Source organism: Olea europaea, unplaced genomic scaffold (assembly GCF_002742605.1).
Source record: "Olea europaea var. sylvestris unplaced genomic scaffold, O_europaea_v1 scaffold290, whole genome shotgun sequence".
NCBI lineage: Eukaryota > Viridiplantae > Streptophyta > Magnoliopsida > Lamiales > Oleaceae > Olea > Olea europaea.
In genome coordinates this window covers 542940-562162 of record NW_019247561.1, presented here as the reverse complement: position 1 = coordinate 562162, position 19223 = coordinate 542940, and the positions used below count along the sequence as shown (strand labels likewise).

The 19223-nt window shown below is 32.6% G+C and overlaps 1 protein-coding gene across 2 annotated transcripts; it reads left to right on the top strand.

The window, feature by feature from the left end:
* Positions 1-3426: 3426 nt before the first annotated feature.
* Positions 3427-11103, top strand: LOC111384341 (prolyl 4-hydroxylase 1-like). Of its 2 annotated transcripts, XM_023008613.1 has the most exons (13): positions 3427-3561; positions 4674-4721; positions 5884-5949; positions 6056-6105; positions 6329-6394; positions 7639-7713; positions 8305-8379; positions 8597-8667; positions 8761-8812; positions 8943-9032; positions 9915-10007; positions 10530-10566; positions 10710-11103. In XM_023008613.1, the coding sequence occupies exons 1-12, from the start codon at positions 3471-3473 to the stop codon at positions 10554-10556; spliced, it is 804 nt and encodes a 267-aa protein (XP_022864381.1). In that variant the 5' UTR covers positions 3427-3470; the 3' UTR covers positions 10557-10566; positions 10710-11103. The 2 variants fall into 2 exon arrangements, with proteins under 2 accessions (XP_022864381.1, XP_022864380.1); XM_023008612.1 differs by lacking the exon at positions 10530-10566.
* Positions 11104-19223: the final 8120 nt, after the last annotated feature.

The following is a 19223-nucleotide window of genomic DNA, read 5'->3' as shown; positions in this document are numbered from 1 at the left end:
ATATACGAGGTGATTGTGCAAGATATATTAGTCATCGTGTGGGACATGACGACGATGACGGCGAGACAGTCATATTTATAAATTTTTTAATTCAAAAATATAAAAATTGATTATTTAATTTCAAGTCATTGCATATTGTATATTATTTCTAAAAAAAATATATAAATATTATTCATTTAATTGTGATTCGTACTACATTGTATAATATTTCAATTGTATGAACACAAAATATGTGGACCTAATTGCAACTTTTTAATACTTGATTCGGAATATTAAACTATAATTGATGATTAAATAGGACTACTTGAAAGCAATTGCAAGTTTAGATTACATATTCGTCTAATTATTATTCAGGGAAATCTGAATCTTACAAAATTAATGAGTATGCTCGATTACTTTGTATCTGTCGCACCCACGCGGTTGAGAAAAATCTTCGTTAGATGGTATTTTAGATGTATGTTGATTGTCAGGATCATGTGGCTCAACTTCGAGTGAGAATAAACAATCAAATGGGAAAATATGATCAGGAACTTCCCATACGGCTTCATTCGATTGAGGAAATATAGTATCAGCATATGTTATTATTAAATAATTAGTCATATAATAAGGAGAGCATAATGTTCTCATTACAAAACCTCTATATATAGTCACTACAATTGTATGTTCACATGAGAAACTCCTTAACTGAAATCGACTACAAGTGCAAGTATTATCAGTCAAGTCTACTATGTATGCGATATTACGTGCACATGTCATAAAGAAGCGCAACTCATCTTGTGGTTTCACATTTAACTTTCTCTCAGTCTCTAAAATCTTGAACAGTTTTTCCTCCTGAGTCGGGGCTAGCATGCTCATGCAAATCTGTGACTCCGCACGTCGGTTGTGAAATTAATATTGTAACTTGTTACGAATGTTCTCAATCGTTGAGATGATTGGTATCTCTCGATCATTCTTAATTGATGCATTAAGTGACTATAAATAGTTTGACGTCATCATGTTGTATCGACGTCCTCTAAAAATGTGATTGCAACCAATATTCAATCCCCATTTTCATTAAATAATCTCATGCCGTGAATGATTTACTTGCTATTTCAACTATAAACTTATTATACTCTTTAATACTGTAAGCTTTTGCCACTCTCATAAACAAAAGAACGATGCCTTTGCCCAGATACCTAACTTTCGGGTTGCATTGTATATTATGTAATACACATAATGTGCCTGGAAAAAAATTTTAGCGATACCATTTATCTTTGACATTCCCAATTACTTCCCTCAGCGTTACAAAGAGTCAGTACATCGACAGATCATTCTCGCTATCGAATATGCCGAATGCAAGAAGGTAAATTTGGATGTTGATATCTTGATATGTAACAATAATTAACTTGCTTTCGTATCTAGTTTTGGGAATTGTACTGTCGATTAGAATTAGGGATCTCATCATATTTAGAAATCCCTTGAATATATTGTCCAAGAGCCATGAAGAAAGGCTTAAAACAATTCTCGCCATCTATCTCAATAAAAAATACCAAGCCAGAATTAGTTGTTCCCATTCTATGACAATACTTGGGTAATTTAACATAACTCTTCTCGGTCGAGCTCATTAAATTCTCCAACGCGCATTTAGCTACCAATAAACCATACTTAGGCTTGCCCGTGATCATTTTGATGAATTTTCACTTCGCAATTATATTCTCGTGTATACTTACGAACTATAAATAACTTATTTGTTTCCATCTTCGTCATTTGCAAACACCAACTACAACTGTCATTGACGCAGATAACTATTAACAATGCTTTTTTTTTTCCAGTTTAAATTTAAAGTTGTATTTCATTGCAATCCGTTGTACAACTTCCTGCAAATCTCTCTTCATCGAAAACACTTACTCGACATGCAAATCCTTATTATTGGGAGTCATATGCAAAGAATTAGAGGACAGTCTATTCAATCCAGCTCCTGAGCTCCCACTCATTTCATGTCTCCAACTGTATAAAGCAATCAAATTTTCATTTATAAATTCATTTTCATTTTCGTTGTCGTAAACTATCAGAGGAATTATGTGCATAAAAGTGAGATCACGATGAGAACCAATTGTTTCGAGAATAACCACATCATCCTCATAAGCTATCTTCATTGTGTTGCCAAAATCATTTACATATGACCCTTCCATCGGAATCTTCGTATTCACCCTCTACGACATTCTTTCTCGCTAAAGTCATGTAAAAATGAGTTATGCGCATTTTATTCAATTTAAATATATAACTCACTTCAGTATTAGAATTAACTTTCATAGGTAGAATCGAAATGGATGAATGCTCATTGAATAGGAATTTCAGTTCCATACCATACTGAGAGATATAGACTTTTAGCTTGTTTTGTAAATCATGGTACATTTTCGCATATGATGTACTCTATGTTATGAACGTTGGAATATCACCACGTATATTATTCTTCCATTTTCATACCCATCGATCTTTCTTCATCCAATCTGAAATCGAGATTACAGTCATATCTGCGTGACGAAACATAATTTTTAATTATAAAAAATTAGTCGGAATGTCGGTCAGCCACTGGGCAATAGAATCTTTAATTAAAAAACTTGGCACTGGGCCGACTATAACTATCAGCCCAGGGGACTGGTCTGATTGTTAACATCCAACTGTTGTCAGCAGCTATTAACAATCCCCTTTATACATTGCTATGAATCTCATTTGAAAGAATATTTCTGCAGATGCATTTTTTTCTCCTTTTTGCTCAAAAAATTTATAGATATGTTAAAAAATATATTTACATATGAATCTATGTCGAAGTAAGATTTATCGATTAAAATGTATACTAAACATATGTAAATATACTTACAGACTCAAAAGTGATAAAAAGTATTTTATTGTTTAGCTTTTAATAAATTTCTAAAATTTTGATGTTAAAGCAGATGAAAAATGAGAGAATTTTTAATTGTGTTGGGATAAACAGATAAGAAAAGTGAGTTGATTTTAAAATTTTAAATGAGAAGTGTTTAATTTTTACTTGTTAGTTAAAAGGGTAATATTGTCTTTTAAATCAAATAATATTTTATAATTATATAACATATTTAAGGACATTTTTTTTTATCTTTTAGCACCAAAGACCATTGTAAAAATACGTAACTGTAAAGGTGAAAAAGACAAATCAATTCCATATAAGTTGGAAAAGAAAAAATCATCAAAACCATAAGAATTCGATTTCCATGAAATTTGTCAAAAACATGCTTTAAGTATTTGTACCTTGAATTGAAATTTCATTTTTACTTTCATATCAAATAGTCAAAAGTAGGAAAGAAATTTATCGAATGTAAAATTTTCCATGAGATTCTTTTCAATCAAACGGACAATTAGAGAATTTGACTAAGCCAAACTTAAAATAGCCCACAGATAAGTTCAGTTACGACTTGGACAATTAAAACCTATGTAAATAATAAAGACATTTCCTAATGAAGTCTCCCATTCTCTTTCCAATGGCTTCCCCGGCTACGAGATTTGTCTTCGCACTTCTTACATTTGTCACGATGGGAATGATAATCGGTAATCCTCCTATTGTACATCCATGTGCGTGTGTTTCTATTTATATATAAATATAAATATATAATTTGATTTGACATGAATTTGTGAACTGAACGTTTATTGTTTATTGATTGATCTCATATGACGTGATTATCAGGACATTTTGTTTTTTTGGTACTTTCAGTTTGGTGTTTGTTTTGAGCAATTCAGCGTTTGATTTCTCTACCTGGCATTTTTTTTTCCTCTTATCTGACACTGTTTTTACCAAAAAAGGAAAAAAAGAAAAAAAAAAGAGAGGAGGAAATCTAGGAGGAAGGAAAAGGGTTGTTTAAATTTCAAAAAAAATAAAATTGTGCAGAAATGTTTAATTTTAACGCCATTGACTGGTGATTGGTCATTGAAATGAATTTAAGAACTTGCTAGTACAAATTTATTAGCTCTCAGATTGAGTCTGAAAGTATGAAAGAAAATCTACTTTATCTAAAAAAAATCAATTATTTTACAATCTAGTCGAAGAAGTTTTTGTTTAGCTGTTTATGTAGTCGTAATGAGGCCCCAGTTGTGTGATGGACTTTGGATCATACTAACGACCAGGTTTTGTTATGATTATCGGAAATGCTATCATGGGAGATTGATTAAAATTAATCATTTTTTCTGGACAGTTTGGGTAATTATGCAGTAATTTCTCTGTTTTGTTGCATTAACCAAATTCTTGTTGAGCTTTTAAAGGTGATATTCATTAACATGAAAAAAAAGAATTGAAGGGATTTTTCAGTAAGATGAAAGTTCGGAACTGAAGGGAGCCTAAAGGGAAACATTTCTTTTATCCTTCACATGTTCCAACTTTTTGCCTATACTTGTAAAAGGTTGATAATTGTCGTCTATAAAGAGCAGGGTGAAGTTAATAATGCATGCTTCACAAAAGTAAAATAAAAAAACTTATGTTTCTGGATTTATGTTTCTCTGGCCCTGCAGTCTTAAGCTTAACGTGTAGACTTTTATGTTGAATTGCCTTCACCTTCTGAATGTGAATTTGACGTCAAACAATGTATATGTGGTTTTTAATTGTTTTCCTGATCTCTGTGTAAATAATGGGCTAATGCTGCAAACGACATTTAATATGCATTGACCAGGGGCTCTGTTGCAATTAGCATATATTCGAAGGTTGGAAGATTCGTATGGTATATTTCTCAATCATTACTCTCTAAAGATTTAATTTTTATGCAATAATTTTTAACTTGAACTGTTTTGTATAATTGTTATGATATTATCTTTACAGTTCTTTGCTATTTTCTATATATACTTTTCAATATTTTCAAATTCTTCTATTGGTAGATTATATCAACCTTTTTTAGCAATGGCTGACAGGAGTTGATGTTTCAATTTATGCTTGTATGTAGTATTTAAAGTGAGGTTAAGATATCATAGACACTAATTCCCAAAGCCTAGACACTTTCTAATACTTGGAGAGTACGTTTGTGTCAACGTGGGATACAACTACTTAAGATTGTGCATATTTAATCACAATGCGTAAACTGTCCATTTCTTCTATATTTAGTGCATTCTTAGTGCTTTGTGCAAAATTGAGAAACCTTTTTTCTCAACTTTAGAACAGAATCTGACAATTCTATTCGCTTTCTCATATGAATACTTAATCCTTAGTTGCTGATAGCCTGCTGGAAATTGCCAATGCTATTCTCAGTCTGGTGACAGGCCTCAAAAGCTTATAAATCCTTAGTTTCTGTATCCTAATTGATCTTATAGTCATTCTGCATAAACAACCATTATCAAGGTAATTGCAATTCGGGGCCACCCACAATACCCTTTTCTAAAAGTCCGCAAGCTGATGCTTTTAATTTACATACAAAATCTATAGATTGTCGTACAGTTGAGGTCCTTCAATCCATTGAAGTTACCTACACATTATCTTCAAAGCCAAAATTTGATTGCTTGCCATTTTAGGCAGATTTGTTTCAATTACATCTTTGTGGTTGGAACCTGTGATGCATATTATATCTGTAGATTATCTTCAGTAACTTTTGAACTCATTACTAGTGCTAGTACATCTTTTTGTTTATTTGTTGTATGTTATGCTCCTCCTTTGGGTGAACTGAGAATATTGAGTGATGGTACTATACTGATTTTAGAAGCTTGCAATAGGATATGTTTTATGCTTTTCACATCATGTTGCTTCTTCTTTTGGCCGTGTGGATCACTTTCATACTTAGTCTCTACACTGTGAACCTTACAAATGTAACAAAATGTTACACTCCCCGCATTAACTTCGTATTTTGCACAAAAATATTCTATCAAATAACCTTTTCAGAAAATTTTGGTGTGTAGGAACTGAATCTTCCTTGAGAAGATTACGTGAAACTCGGAATGGAGGTGGTGTTCAACTTACTCGAGGTATTTACCTTTAAAGTAAATTGAACGCAAAAACAAGCACAGTTTTATTTGCTCATATTATAAATACATCACGGAAATTTATGCATTTTTGTATTTATTTTTCTAGGTATTTCTCATTGGGAGGATGAAGAAGCCTTGATTTTACGTCTTGGATATGTAAGTTCCTTGTGTTGTTCTCAAATCTCTGGTTAGCCATTGATCTTCTACCTAAGATGCATTAATGTTAAAAATGGCACCAAAATTTGACGTCAGTTACACTTAAAGCGAAAGCCTGAACACATGAGCTTATATACGTAATAAAGCTCCACTTGTCTTATTTATTTTTCAATCATGACTAAGAATTGTTTTAAATTATGACTTCATTCATTTTCTGATGCAGGTCAAACCTGAAATAATTAGCTGGTCACCGCGCATTATTGTGTTTCATAACTTCTTAAGTACAGAGGTAGGCCAGTTTTATCCTATGTTTTCTTGATTGGCATGATTTAGATGATCTATAGTTCCTGTCTCAAACAAATGTGTATTTCTGTGTTTACATTAGTTTTGTCTACAGTTATGCAGAAAAATGTAATTCATGATTAGTCATTCAATCCTATTAAAGCATCTTAATAGTTCATTATGTTCAAACTAGACTATGAATCCAGGAATCTCTAAAGTTTTGTCCTAAATTCTGCGGCTTTGTGTTCAATATTGAGTATGATAAAGTGACTTGCAGTATTTGATGCTAGCCAGGTTGCATAAACTGCTTTGCAATTTCTGCTCATAATTGTTCCGTAAGGTGAGATCTACAAGGAGCAGCAACCTTTGTGATAACCCTAATGCTGAGGATGGCTAGTTTAGTAAGAACTACGATACATCACGAGAGTAGAAGTACTAGAGCTGCCTACTCAAAATCCAGTGGAAACTTTGCCCCTGTTTGGTAGGGATTAAAATCAGATTTTTAATAAATTTTGATAAAAGTTGGTGAAATGTGTGGTTGAAAAATTAATGGGCCCCATAAAATACATGGTTAAAATTGAACGTTGATTTTCACTTAAGTTAAAATCTAGACTAAAATCATTACCAAACAGGGGCTTAATTTCTGTAGGATTTCACTTCAAATATGCTATTTTTATTATTATTATTATTTTTCAATCCCATTTACATGCTCTACATCAAGACACTGAAATCTAATGAATTTATTTTATTAACAGATCATCAAGATTTGAGCTAAAACATCTTTCTTCCTTTTGCTAAGCTTCTTGCTCCTCTGTCATTTATATTTCCACCACAATGAATTGATTTCTAAGATACTTTTCTTTTTGTTCTTGTTGACCCAAGAAGTTTTCCTTATTAACTCATTTTCCTCGTCACTTCTTCCATTTCTGTGCTCTGGACTTTTAATTAGTTCCTTGCTTGTTCTTCACATGATCCTAAGAACTGAACATTAATCTTCCCTGACCACATCATCTTTCTCCTTGTGTTTTATTTTCTATTTCTTTCGTTTGCAACTTAGCTTTCAACGTGTATTTTGTCAAAGAAAAAGATTGAGGATATAGGTACTTGTGTGCCTCTGTTGAATTTATGCTACGTTTTGACAAATTGGCTTTGCAGTATATGTTAAATAGCTTATTTAAATTGTGGATGCTTATAATGTTTATTGCTCTATGAATGACAACTAAGACAGGGAAAACATTTTTCTACTTACAGGAATGTGATTATCTTAGAGAACTTGCCAAGCCTCGTCTGCAGGTTTCTACAGTTGTGGATACAAGAACTGGAAAGGTGGGAATAGAAAGCAAATATTTTAGTCTAATCTCGTGGCTTGTCATTTTCTTTGGTTTGTTGATTTCTTGTAGTACAAATCATAATTTACACCGTTCATATTAGCATTTACACTAGGTATTGAAATTATCTGGAAAACTGGATCTACCCACTCTGGGCTTAGGATTCCCGCATAACATTGCTGGTTCGCACAACATAAATTATACCTTGTACTCTATCCAGCATTATTTGCTCTGTTGTTTACTACGCCTACAAAAATGATGTAAAATATTTGATTGTGCTGACGTGATGGTGTTTTGGCATACCTTGCTTCATATATAATATATTTTCTCCTCTTTTCAATGATCTGCAATGACCTTCTATTAATACTTAATATCTTCATTAGCTACTAACTCATAAATTTACTTCATGGTATGGTTCAGCATTTCAGTCCTTCTGGATACATGAATGGTTTGATCATTGTGCTTCTCTATTATTTTCTGTTCTGCTTAGTTTTACTAAATTTTCTTTTGCTTTGATGACTTTGCAATCCTTGTTACAAATTTCAGTAAATTCCTCATATATACTTGAGTGTACTATATAATGTCTCAGGGTATCAAGAGTGATGTTAGAACAAGCTCTGGAATGTTTCTTAGCCATGAAGAAAGGAAAAAACCTCTAATACAGGTTGACTTGCTTTGAACTCTGTTAATTCCCATTGATGTGTTATGTGCATCAACATGTCTTTGAGGATTCATGCATTGTAGTTCTTTATTCGTCTCATTTTTTTCAATTTCCATCAAAAGGAAGTTAGACAGTGGTTGCATACTTGCATTTTATGATTTATTGTAAACCATGTTTTACTCACAATAGGACTTATGATTTTGGTGCCATTCACCTTCAGGCAATTGAGAAACGAATATCTGTATATTCTCAAGTACCAATAGAAAATGGGGAGCTTATACAAGTATTAAGGTGGGTGTAATTCTCATGCTTGTTCTATTTCCCCATTTCAAGCAAATGGTGATTGGTTTTAATATCAAGGCTAACACCTCCTTTGCAGCACAGGTATGAAAAAAATCAGTTTTACAGACCGCATCATGATTATTTTTCTGACACGGTGAGCTTTTTCTGCCTTCCTATTATGTTCATTAGCTCAATAGCATCTCTTTCATCCTTTTAGCTCTTGCCATCTTTAAAGGCTGTCATGTGTTGACAAAGAAATGATGTTTTTTTTTTTTTTTATACAGTTTAATTTGAAGCGGGGTGGTCAACGAGTGGCAACGATGCTTATGTACTTAAGTGACAATGTTGAAGGAGGAGAAACGTTCTTCCCACAGGTAGCTACATTCCTTACTATTAGTTAGTGTTGCCATGTTAATTTGTATTTTTCTCATTTCTATCCGGAACTATATTCTTAATTCAGGCACACAGATTGTACTTGTATTTTAGCATTCTGCTAGAGCTTCCAAATATTAAACTACGATCTGACGTACACAGGGTTATCTGATAGACAATGAACGTGATTCTGGGATGTTGACCTGGGAACTAACTTTAGCAGGTTGATCATGATTACTAAAATTACCATCTTAAACAAGGCAAGAATTTAGCAACCTGTAAACCAAAACATAGAAATAAATGTGCTTTGGTATGTAGAATGCAAGTTTCCAATTGCTGATGGCTTTGTAAGCATGCTGCAGTGTCAAATTGCTAAACTAAGATCTGGTGACAAGACACACGGTATTATTTGTACAAAGTACTGGACCAGAGTACACAGTCCAGTGAAATAGATTTCAGTTTCTTTTATTTCTTACTACTGTTTAATATGGTAGAATCCACCTTAAAAACAAGCTAACAGCGTTCTTGATATAGCATACACATAATTGTTAGCAGTTTTTCTTTTCTTTTTGAAATTGTACTAGGATGTTTTTAAACAATTAAACTCAATTCTAAGTTCTGTGGCATAAATGTGCAGAAAGCATGAATAGTAAACTATTATCACGAGTTTTATAAGTATTTGTTTATGCAGCATGTTTAGCTGCTATGATGAATTTTTATGCATCGAATGTCTCCACCCAAAATAATTTTACAAGTACATAAATTAGTTTGTCCAAAAACACTCGTAAACACACTACTATCTGTATATTCATTGTTCTGATTGTTATCTTTTAGTTGCCTCTCTTTTTATAATTTTTTTAATTGTCATTTCCCACTATTATTAGGCTGGATCAGGCGAGTGTAGCTGTGGTGGGAAAATGGTTGAAGGATTGTGTGTGAAGCCAAATAAAGGAGACGCTGTGCTTTTCTGGAGCATGGTTTGTTTTCTTCCCCTAGTTTTGGCATTTCTTGATTCACCATTGACGGTTGTTACATAATGTGATATAATATCATGATCCTCAGATTCGAACATCGAAATTAACCATTTAAAATGTTTATATGCACCAACTATTCATGATTGTTTTATCGATTCTTAGTTTTAAGTTTCTTGGTCCCAATTACGAACGGTGTAAAATTTTTTTTATGACGATATTGTGTGTGGCACATTTGTTTGATGGAAATATTATACTCTAGAAGCTAAAAGCAATTAATTACCTGAGAAATCTTTAAAGTTTTTGGAATAAGTTACGTAAAGAATATACGAATGAATGCTTGAGCATGTCGATTGACTGGAAGTGGAGACGCTTTCATGAACTGCGGGAACAAATTTAGTGTTCCTGGACTGTCTCTGCTAAGGTAGAGGTTATGCATTCAAGTCTCATTAAAAAAATAAATCCAGCATGTTGAGACATAATTTGAATAAATAAGTTTGTTCCCTATCTAACTTCTTATGCTTTTAGATCGGGGTGCTTCAACATGGTATTTGAGCTGAGTTGAGTTAAGTTTCACTCCACCTATATTTATCGAAATTGTTCCCGAGTTAGGTTTTGATGAAAATGAATCTATCCCGAGGTGGTTCGAGAGGGTGTGTCGTCTAACTTAATAATTATTTTCTATCTTTATGCTGTTTTGTTTTACAGGGGCTTGACGGACAATCAGACCCGAGTAGCCTACACGGTGGATGTAAAGTATTGTCGGGAGAGAAATGGTCTGCTACTAAATGGATGAGACAGAAAACTGCGACCTAATCTTGCTTCAACCTCTCGAGATTCGACCTCTCAAATTTTTCGAGGTATACTAAAATGATACATTAATGGTTAGTGTGAATTAGTACAAATGAAAGAGGGGTTTTCATTGCTTGGTGATCATATTGAAAAGAGAAGTGCCCTTGTAATACAATGTATGTATAGTAGTTGATTTGTTTTATGGCACAAACATGTAAAATTTGTTGTCGGAAAGCAGTTCACATCTCTGAGTGACCTTTCTGGACTGCGATTTAATTGATTTGAATCCATTCCCCGAGACTTACTTTGAGTTCTGAGTTTCTTGAATTATCAACTCATTACTTTTTAATTTACGAGCTTGTTCTCATGTCTCCCTTATGAACCGTCAAGGCACTGAATCGATAGAAGGGCTACTAGTGGTATAAATTAGATGTGGCCTAAAAGAAATTGAGTCGAACGATGCTAAGATGGGTCGATAGAGTTAGATTCATGGTGCCTTCTATGAGAATCCTAAGCAGTAGAATAGTCATTTCTCCTGGGATCTTCTACGCCACCTACACTTCTAGTTTTCTTTGTCGTGGGTGTATGGTGACGATTTCAATGAAATTACTAGGAATTTCCAAAATTCAGGAGGAATGGACAATAACTTTTGGGTAACTATGGATTTCGGGTCGACTATTACAGATTGTGAGCTAAGTGATTCGGGTTTACATGTCGTATCAACACGTGGAATAACAAAATGTATGGTTTATAACCTACCTGAATTCACGTCAATCATAGAGAAGGGGTTACATCAAATGAACATTTATATCTTGGTTATTAATATTTGCCTGAACAAAATAATACTTTGATTGTCAATACTTGCCTTGAAAATAGAATGTGTAAGTCTTTAACATTAACGAGAAACGTGATTAGATGCCATGGGTAGCCTCGAACATGGACGTGACTCATTTTAGTTCAAATTCCAACATATCAATCTTAATGTTAGTGCGTCATGCATTTGTTAAGAGTATAGTTGATTTCTTAATTTTTAATATACATATATTTAACGTGTCTTTTTATCAACAAATTTGAATTACTGTTATTTAAATCATTATTTAATGTATGAATATATTGGCAAAAATATTAAAGAAATTTATATTTTCAAATTTTAATTTTTTTGGAAAGCTTTTGATGAAGAAATGTAAGTTTTTGAATTAAATTGAGTGTTTTCATTAGATTTAGTCTGAAATATCTATTTCATGATTTTGACTATATATAATTGGGGAATTTGGCCATTTAGCATAACTAAACAATGTATTTGATGAAATGGCCTTTGACCAATAATAAAAACAAATAAAAAATGTAAAATATTTTAGTTGGCAAAATGACAAAATTCTCCTTTAGTTGTTAATTTAATGCCTTCCAATTTTACTCATTTCATCCCGTCATTTTTTCTTCAAATTCATCTTAAAATTCTATTTTTTCTCTTGAAAATAATATCTTCTTCCCTTGTTCATCTTCTTCAATTTTAAGTTCTTAAAATTACATTCACATATTTTCTTCTCTTCAATCACATTTGAACAAGGGTTTGTTTAGTATACATTTACATTGAAAGAAAGAGAAAAAATGCTCTTAAAAATCCCATCTATGTTGTATTTTTATTATTAAAAATAGTATATAATAATATTTAGTTGGTATTGTTTGTGTATTTAGTGTGTTTTTTTTTTTTTTTTGTATTATTTGCAACCATTGGATGTAATAACACTCCAATTGCTATTTGAAATATATAACATCACTCCAACCGTTATTTGTTAAGTAAAATGACACTACAGTCGTTATTTGTTGTAATTTAATTTTTTCAACGAAATGGCTCTAATAATGGACTCACTAACGTATATAACATAAAAAAAAAATTGACTAGTCACAAAGAACGATTGAAATGACATAATTTTAATATTATTGAGATGGTGAAAATACAAGTTATCACACTTATATGTGCCGATTAAGTTAATAAACATATTTATTAACTTTTGTATGTATCACGTACAAATTACAATATAAATAAGTTCCACTTATTATTTTTCAGGGAAAGAATGGATCATAACTACTTAGACTCATATTTATATACATAACATCATAAGTGTCGTTTTCATGTCCAGTGACGACACTTGTGTCGTTCCGAAATTTTCACCGTATGTGTAGTTTAGATACTAATTTTAAGCATACCGTATATGTCGCGTAACGTATTTACAAGTAGCTTACCATATTTGCAGCCTACTATACTTGCAAACAACTTACCGTATTTGCACAAAATTTTAACAAGCTGTTTTTATTCCATTTCATATACAGTGAGTGATTTATACATATTTGCTAGATACCGTATACGCAACTAATATACCAGATATGCACTTACATACACCAAAATGTAGAAATATCATATTTGCATATATTATCTAAATAAATGCCGGTTGGACAACTATCAAACATAATGTTATCAAATTAATTAATTTTCTTCAGATTTTTTTCTCGACATACAAATAATAAATTGTAAAATTATATGAAGCACATAAAAAAAAAAAAACTGAAAAATTTACGAAGCATAAGATTAAACTATAAATATGTAAATCACTAAATAAATAAATATGTGAATTGCAAAAAATAAATAAATCTTCAACTCGAGACCTGTGCAAACATAGTTTCCTTAAAACAGATTCGCCCCCATCACCGTAAGTGCTTGAGTTTTAATTCGAGCGTCTGTTTTCCATGATATAACGGTAAAACTTGTAGACTCTAAGCACCGCAGAAACTATTTCGGTGAACTGATTTAACGTCTGAACAATATCACCACCACGACTTTGGACAGAAACTGAGATTACGTATGCAGACAGAAAAATTATGCAGTATACATACTATATTTGTGTGTGCAGACAGAGTTTCTTTTTTCTCCTGTATTTTCGAGTATGCTAGAATTGTCGGAAAAATTATGAGATTTAATATATAAAATAAATCTGCCATCTGCACGAGTATAAGTAGCCATGAGCCTTTCGGGCCTCGATATTCGATAATTTGAACACATTTAAGTCGCAAGATGAATATGCCGCTCACATAATTTGGGAGATACTCTCATTACTTTTGTTTTCCAACGAATGTGAATGGTGACTTGTGATTTCACCAACGCAACATCTACAATCTATGCCAATTCTGCCGTTATTTGCCACGTAATCAATAATTCTAACTTTCTTATATTATCAGGTCTGAACCTTTAGGTCGACGCGGTGGAAATGAAGCGAAATATAGGAGAAACCAACAGAACGACACAGGTGCCATTAAGTCGATAATTTATAACCACGAGCCTTCCGGGCCTCGATATTCGATAATTTGAACTCATTTAAGTCGCAAGATGGACATGCAGCTCACATAATTTGAGAGATACTCTCATTACTTTTATTTTTTAACGAACGTGGATGGTGTCTTGTGATTTCAACAACGCGACATCTACAATCTATGCTAATTCTACCGTTATTCGTCACGGAATTAATAATTATAACTTTCTTAAGTTAGGAGGTCCGATCCTTCAGGTCGATGCGATGGAAATGAAGCGAAATATAGGAAAAACCAACAGAACGACAGAGGTGCCCTTTTAACGGTACCTGTGTCGTTCTGTTGATAAACACGAGTATGAACAGCCACGGGCCTTCCAGGCCTATATTCGATAATTTGAACTCATTTAAGTCGCGAGATGGACATGCCGCTCACATAATTTGGGAGATACTCTCATTACTTTTATTTTCCAACGAATGTGGATGGTGACTTGTGATTTCACCAACGCGACATCTACAATATATGTCAATTCTATCGTTATTCGTCACGTAATTAATAATTCTGACTTTCTTAAGTTAGGAGGTCCGATCCTTGAGGTCGACGCGATGAAAATGAAGCGAAATATAGGAAAATCCAACAGAACGACACAGGTACCGTTAAACGTCACTTGTGTCGTTCTGTCGATAAACACGAGTATGAGCAGCCACGAGCCTTTCGGGCTTTGATATTCCATAATTTGAACTCATTTAAGTCACGAGATGGATATGTCGCTCACATAATTCGGGAGATATTCTCATTACTTTTGTTTTCCAACGAATGTAGATGGTGACTTGTGATTTCACCAACGCGACATCTACAATCTATGCCAATTCTGTCGTTATTCGCCATGTAATCAATAATTCAGACTTTCTTATGTTAGGAGGTCCGATCCTTTAAGTCGACGCGGTGGAAATGAAGAGAAATATAAAAGAAACCAACAGAACAACACAGGTGCCGTTAAACATTACATGTGTCGTTCTGTCGATAAACACGAGTATAAGCAGCCACGAGCCTTTCGGGCCTCGATATTCGATAATTTGAACTCATTTAAATCGCTAGATGGACATGCCACTCACATAATTTGGGAGATATTCTCATTACTTTTGTTTTCCAATGAATGTGGATAGTGACTTGTGATTTCACCAACGCGACATCTACAATTATGCCAATTCTATCGTTATTCATCACGTAATTAATAATTCTAACTTTCTTAAATTAGGAGGTTCGATCTTTGAGGTCGACGCGATGGAAATGATGCGAAATATAGGAAAAATCAAAAGAACGACACAGGTACCGTTAAACGTCACTAGTGTCGTTCTGTCGATAAACACGAGTATGAGCAGCCACGAGCCTCCCAGGCCTTGATATTCCATAATTTGAACTCATTTAAGTCACAAGATGAACATGTCACTTACATAATTCGGGAGATACTCTCATTGCTTTTGATTTGTAACGAATGTGGATGGTGACTTGTGATTTCACCAACATGACATTTATAATCTATACCAATTCTACCGTTATTTGAGGTCACTGTTTTGGAAAAGAAGCAAAATATTTGAAAAATTAACAGAACGACACAAGAGCTGTTAAACGACACTTGTGTCGTTCTGTAAATAAACACAAGCATACTAGCCACGACCCATCCATGCCCCAAGAGTCAATAAGTTGAACTCATTTCGATTGCAATATTAACATTTTGTTTACAAAAGTTGAGAGATGTGCTTATTGATTATATTTTCTAACGAATTAATACAATGACTAGCGATTTTACCAACTCAATGTTGTATAATCTATGTCAATTCGACCGTTCTTTATCACGTGATCAACATTTCTAACTTTCTTAAATTAGGGAGTCCATGTTTGAGGTCGCTGCGTTGGAAAAGAATCAAAATATTTGAAAAATCAACAGAACGACACAAGAGCTGTTAAACGACACTTGTGTCGTTCTGTCAATAAACACGAGTATACTAGCCTTGGCCCATCCATGCTCCTGAGAATCAATAAGTTGAACTCATTTCAATTGCAATATGAATATTTTGTTTACTAGAGTTGAGAGATGTGCTCATTGATTATATTTTCTAACGAATCAATACAATGACTTGTAATTTCACCAACTCAATGTCGTATAATTTATGTCAATTCAATCATTCTTTGTCTCATGATCAACATTTCTAACTTTTTTAAGTTAGGAGATCTAATGTTTGAGGTTGATGCGTTGAAAAGTAACAAAATATTTGAGAAATCAACAGAACGGCATAGTAGCTGTTAAATGACATTTGTGTCGTTCTGTTTATAAACACGAGTATACGTAGCCGCGACCCATCCATGCTTAGAGAATCAATAAGTTAAACTCATTTAGGTTGTAAGTTGGACATGATATTTATAAAATTTGAGAGATATGATTATTAATTATATTATACTGAACTAGTAGAATAACTTATGTTTTTATCAAATCAATATCATATGATCCAATCATTTAATTTATTCTTTTTCAAGTGATTAACCTTTCTATCTTACGCACGTTAGTGGTTTCAATGCTTGAGTTAAAAAAAAATCAAAATATAGAAGAAATTAACAGAATAGCACAAGTGCCATTACTGAGAAGAAAACGACATATAGGTCGTTCTGTTTGTAAACACGATTATAAAATGGCCATGTCTTGTTCACGACTCCGAGAACCAATAAGTTGAACTCATTTAGGCTATAAGATGAGCATGATATTTACAAAAGCCAAGAGATATGCTTATTATTTATATTTTAATTAACCAGTAGAATAACTTATGCTTTCACCAATTCGATATCACATGATCTATGTCATTTCAATCGTTCTTTATCATGTGAATAACCTTTTCATTTTACTTACGTTAGATGGTCCAATGCTTGATGTCTTTGTCTTGAAAATAAATCAAAATATTGAAGAATTCAACGGAACGATATAAGTTCCTTTATCGAGAAGAAAACGACCCTAGTATCGTTTTATTTGTAAACACGAATACAAGCAGTCGCGCCCCATTAGTGTCTCAATAAATAATAAGTGAAACTTGTTTACATTGTAATATGAACATGAAATGTACAAAGGTTAAGTAATATGTTCATTAACTTAATCGACGCATATGAGTAGGATAACTTGTACTTTCACCATTTCGATAATATAAAAGTTATGTCATTTCAACTGTTCTTTATGATATTGTCAACATTTCTATGTTACATACATTATGGAGTTTGTTATTAGATGTTATTTAATTGAGAAAGATTAAGTATAGGTAAAAATTTCTGAACGGTACTACTGTCGTTCTGGACATGAAAATGACACATGTGTTGTTACATGTGTAAACACAACTATAAGTAGTCATGATCCATACATGTTCCTAAAAAATAATAAATTATACTTATTTATGTTGTGATATGCACATGACATGTACAAAAATTGATAGATATGCTCATTAATTTAAACAACTTGTGATTTCACCATCTCGATAATATAAAAGTTATGTCATTTCAAAATTTCTTTGTGACATGGTCAATTTTTCGGTGTTATGTCAGTAGTTCATTATTAGAGATTGTTTTGTTGAAAAAAATTAAATTACAGTAGATAACGACTGTAGTGCCGTTTTACGCAGGGAAAAAGACTGGAGTGACGTTTTACATTTCAGATAACAGTTGGAGTATCATTACCGTCCAGAAGTTGCAGAAAACGCAAAAAAACATACTAAATATAAAAACAACACCAACTTAAATAGTATTCAATAATAAATGTACAATTTATATAAGATTTCTAAAATTATCTTTCTTTTTTCTTCAAATCTACATGAGATTTTTCAATATAGATGATAAATGTTCAAAGGATATTCAAATAGGTGAAGAATATAATGAAGAATAGGATTTTAAAGTAGCAAGAATGATTGAAGAGAAGAAATTGGATTACTGTGATTTGGAAACCAAAAATTGAATTGGGGAATTTAATTGGTTTGATAAGGGTGTTAGGGTCTTTTCCAATAGTGGGGGTATTTATGACATTTGACATTATTTGTTTATTGTGCTTAATAGTTGAAGGCTATTTGTTCAAAAAACATTAAAAGGAGGTTATTTAAACAATAACATTGTTAGTCCACGAGAAACCAAATTTTGTTTTTTAAAAGATTTTCATGAAGAAATTTAGTTTTTGAGTTAAATTGAGAATTTTATTATTAGATGGAGTCCAAAATAATTAGGGCATGTTCGGTAGTGATTATGAGAATTGATTTTTTAACTTTTAGAGAGAAGAGAATTCCACATGTGAGCGAATAAGTAAAAAATGACGGCTGAAATAATAAAATAACAGTCAAAAAATTGATTTTTGGGAGAAAAATTGTTACCAAATGAGGGCTTATTCTAAATTTTGTTTGAAAGTTGCCCACAATAGTCAACTACAGAGAAAAGTATCTAACTATTGGATTTAAGGTTGACTTTTACGGATTGTGGGCTAAGAGATTTGGGTTCACAGGTTGCATCAACACTAAGAAAATAACGAAAGAAATGTTTTTTAGTCTACATGGATATCACGTCAGGCATGAAAGGGATTTCATTGAGTCCATGTGCCATGGAATGATCATTTACTCCTTGGTTGCCAAGGCTTGCTTGAACAAAAGAGGCTAGTTTGGACAAAGGAATGTGAAGGACTTATAGCATTTACCAGAAACATGATTAAATGCTGCAGGTAGCCTCGAACATGGATGATACTCATTTTAGTGCAAATTATGACAAATCAATCTTAATATTAATGCACCGTGTATTTGTTAAAAGTATAAAGTCTGTTTGGTTTGGATTAAAATCTGATTTTAATTTAAATTAAAGTCAGACAATCAATATTAACCACATATTTCATGGGCCCACAACTTTTTAACCACACATTTCAAAAACTTTTATCACTATCTACAAAAAAATCTAATTTAAATCCTTACCAAACACTATCACAGTTTATTCTTAATCTTTTTCAATATATCCATATTTAATGTACCTTATCATAAACATATATAAATTACTGTTCTTTAAATTATTATTTAATGTAGGGATATATTATAAAAAAAGATTAAAAAATTTATGTTTCCA

Bases quoted from the DNA above. Each gene is read 5' to 3' on its own strand.
- LOC111384341 (XM_023008612.1), top strand. From the start codon at position 3,471: ATGAAGTCTCCCATTCTCTTTCCAATGGCTTCCCCGGCTACGAGATTT. The intron at 5,950-6,055 runs GTATTTACCTTT...TTATTTTTCTAG, and splicing joins TGGTGTTCAACTTACTCGAG to GTATTTCTCATTGGGAGGAT. The intron at 6,395-7,638 runs GTAGGCCAGTTT...TTCTACTTACAG, and splicing joins ATAACTTCTTAAGTACAGAG to GAATGTGATTATCTTAGAGA.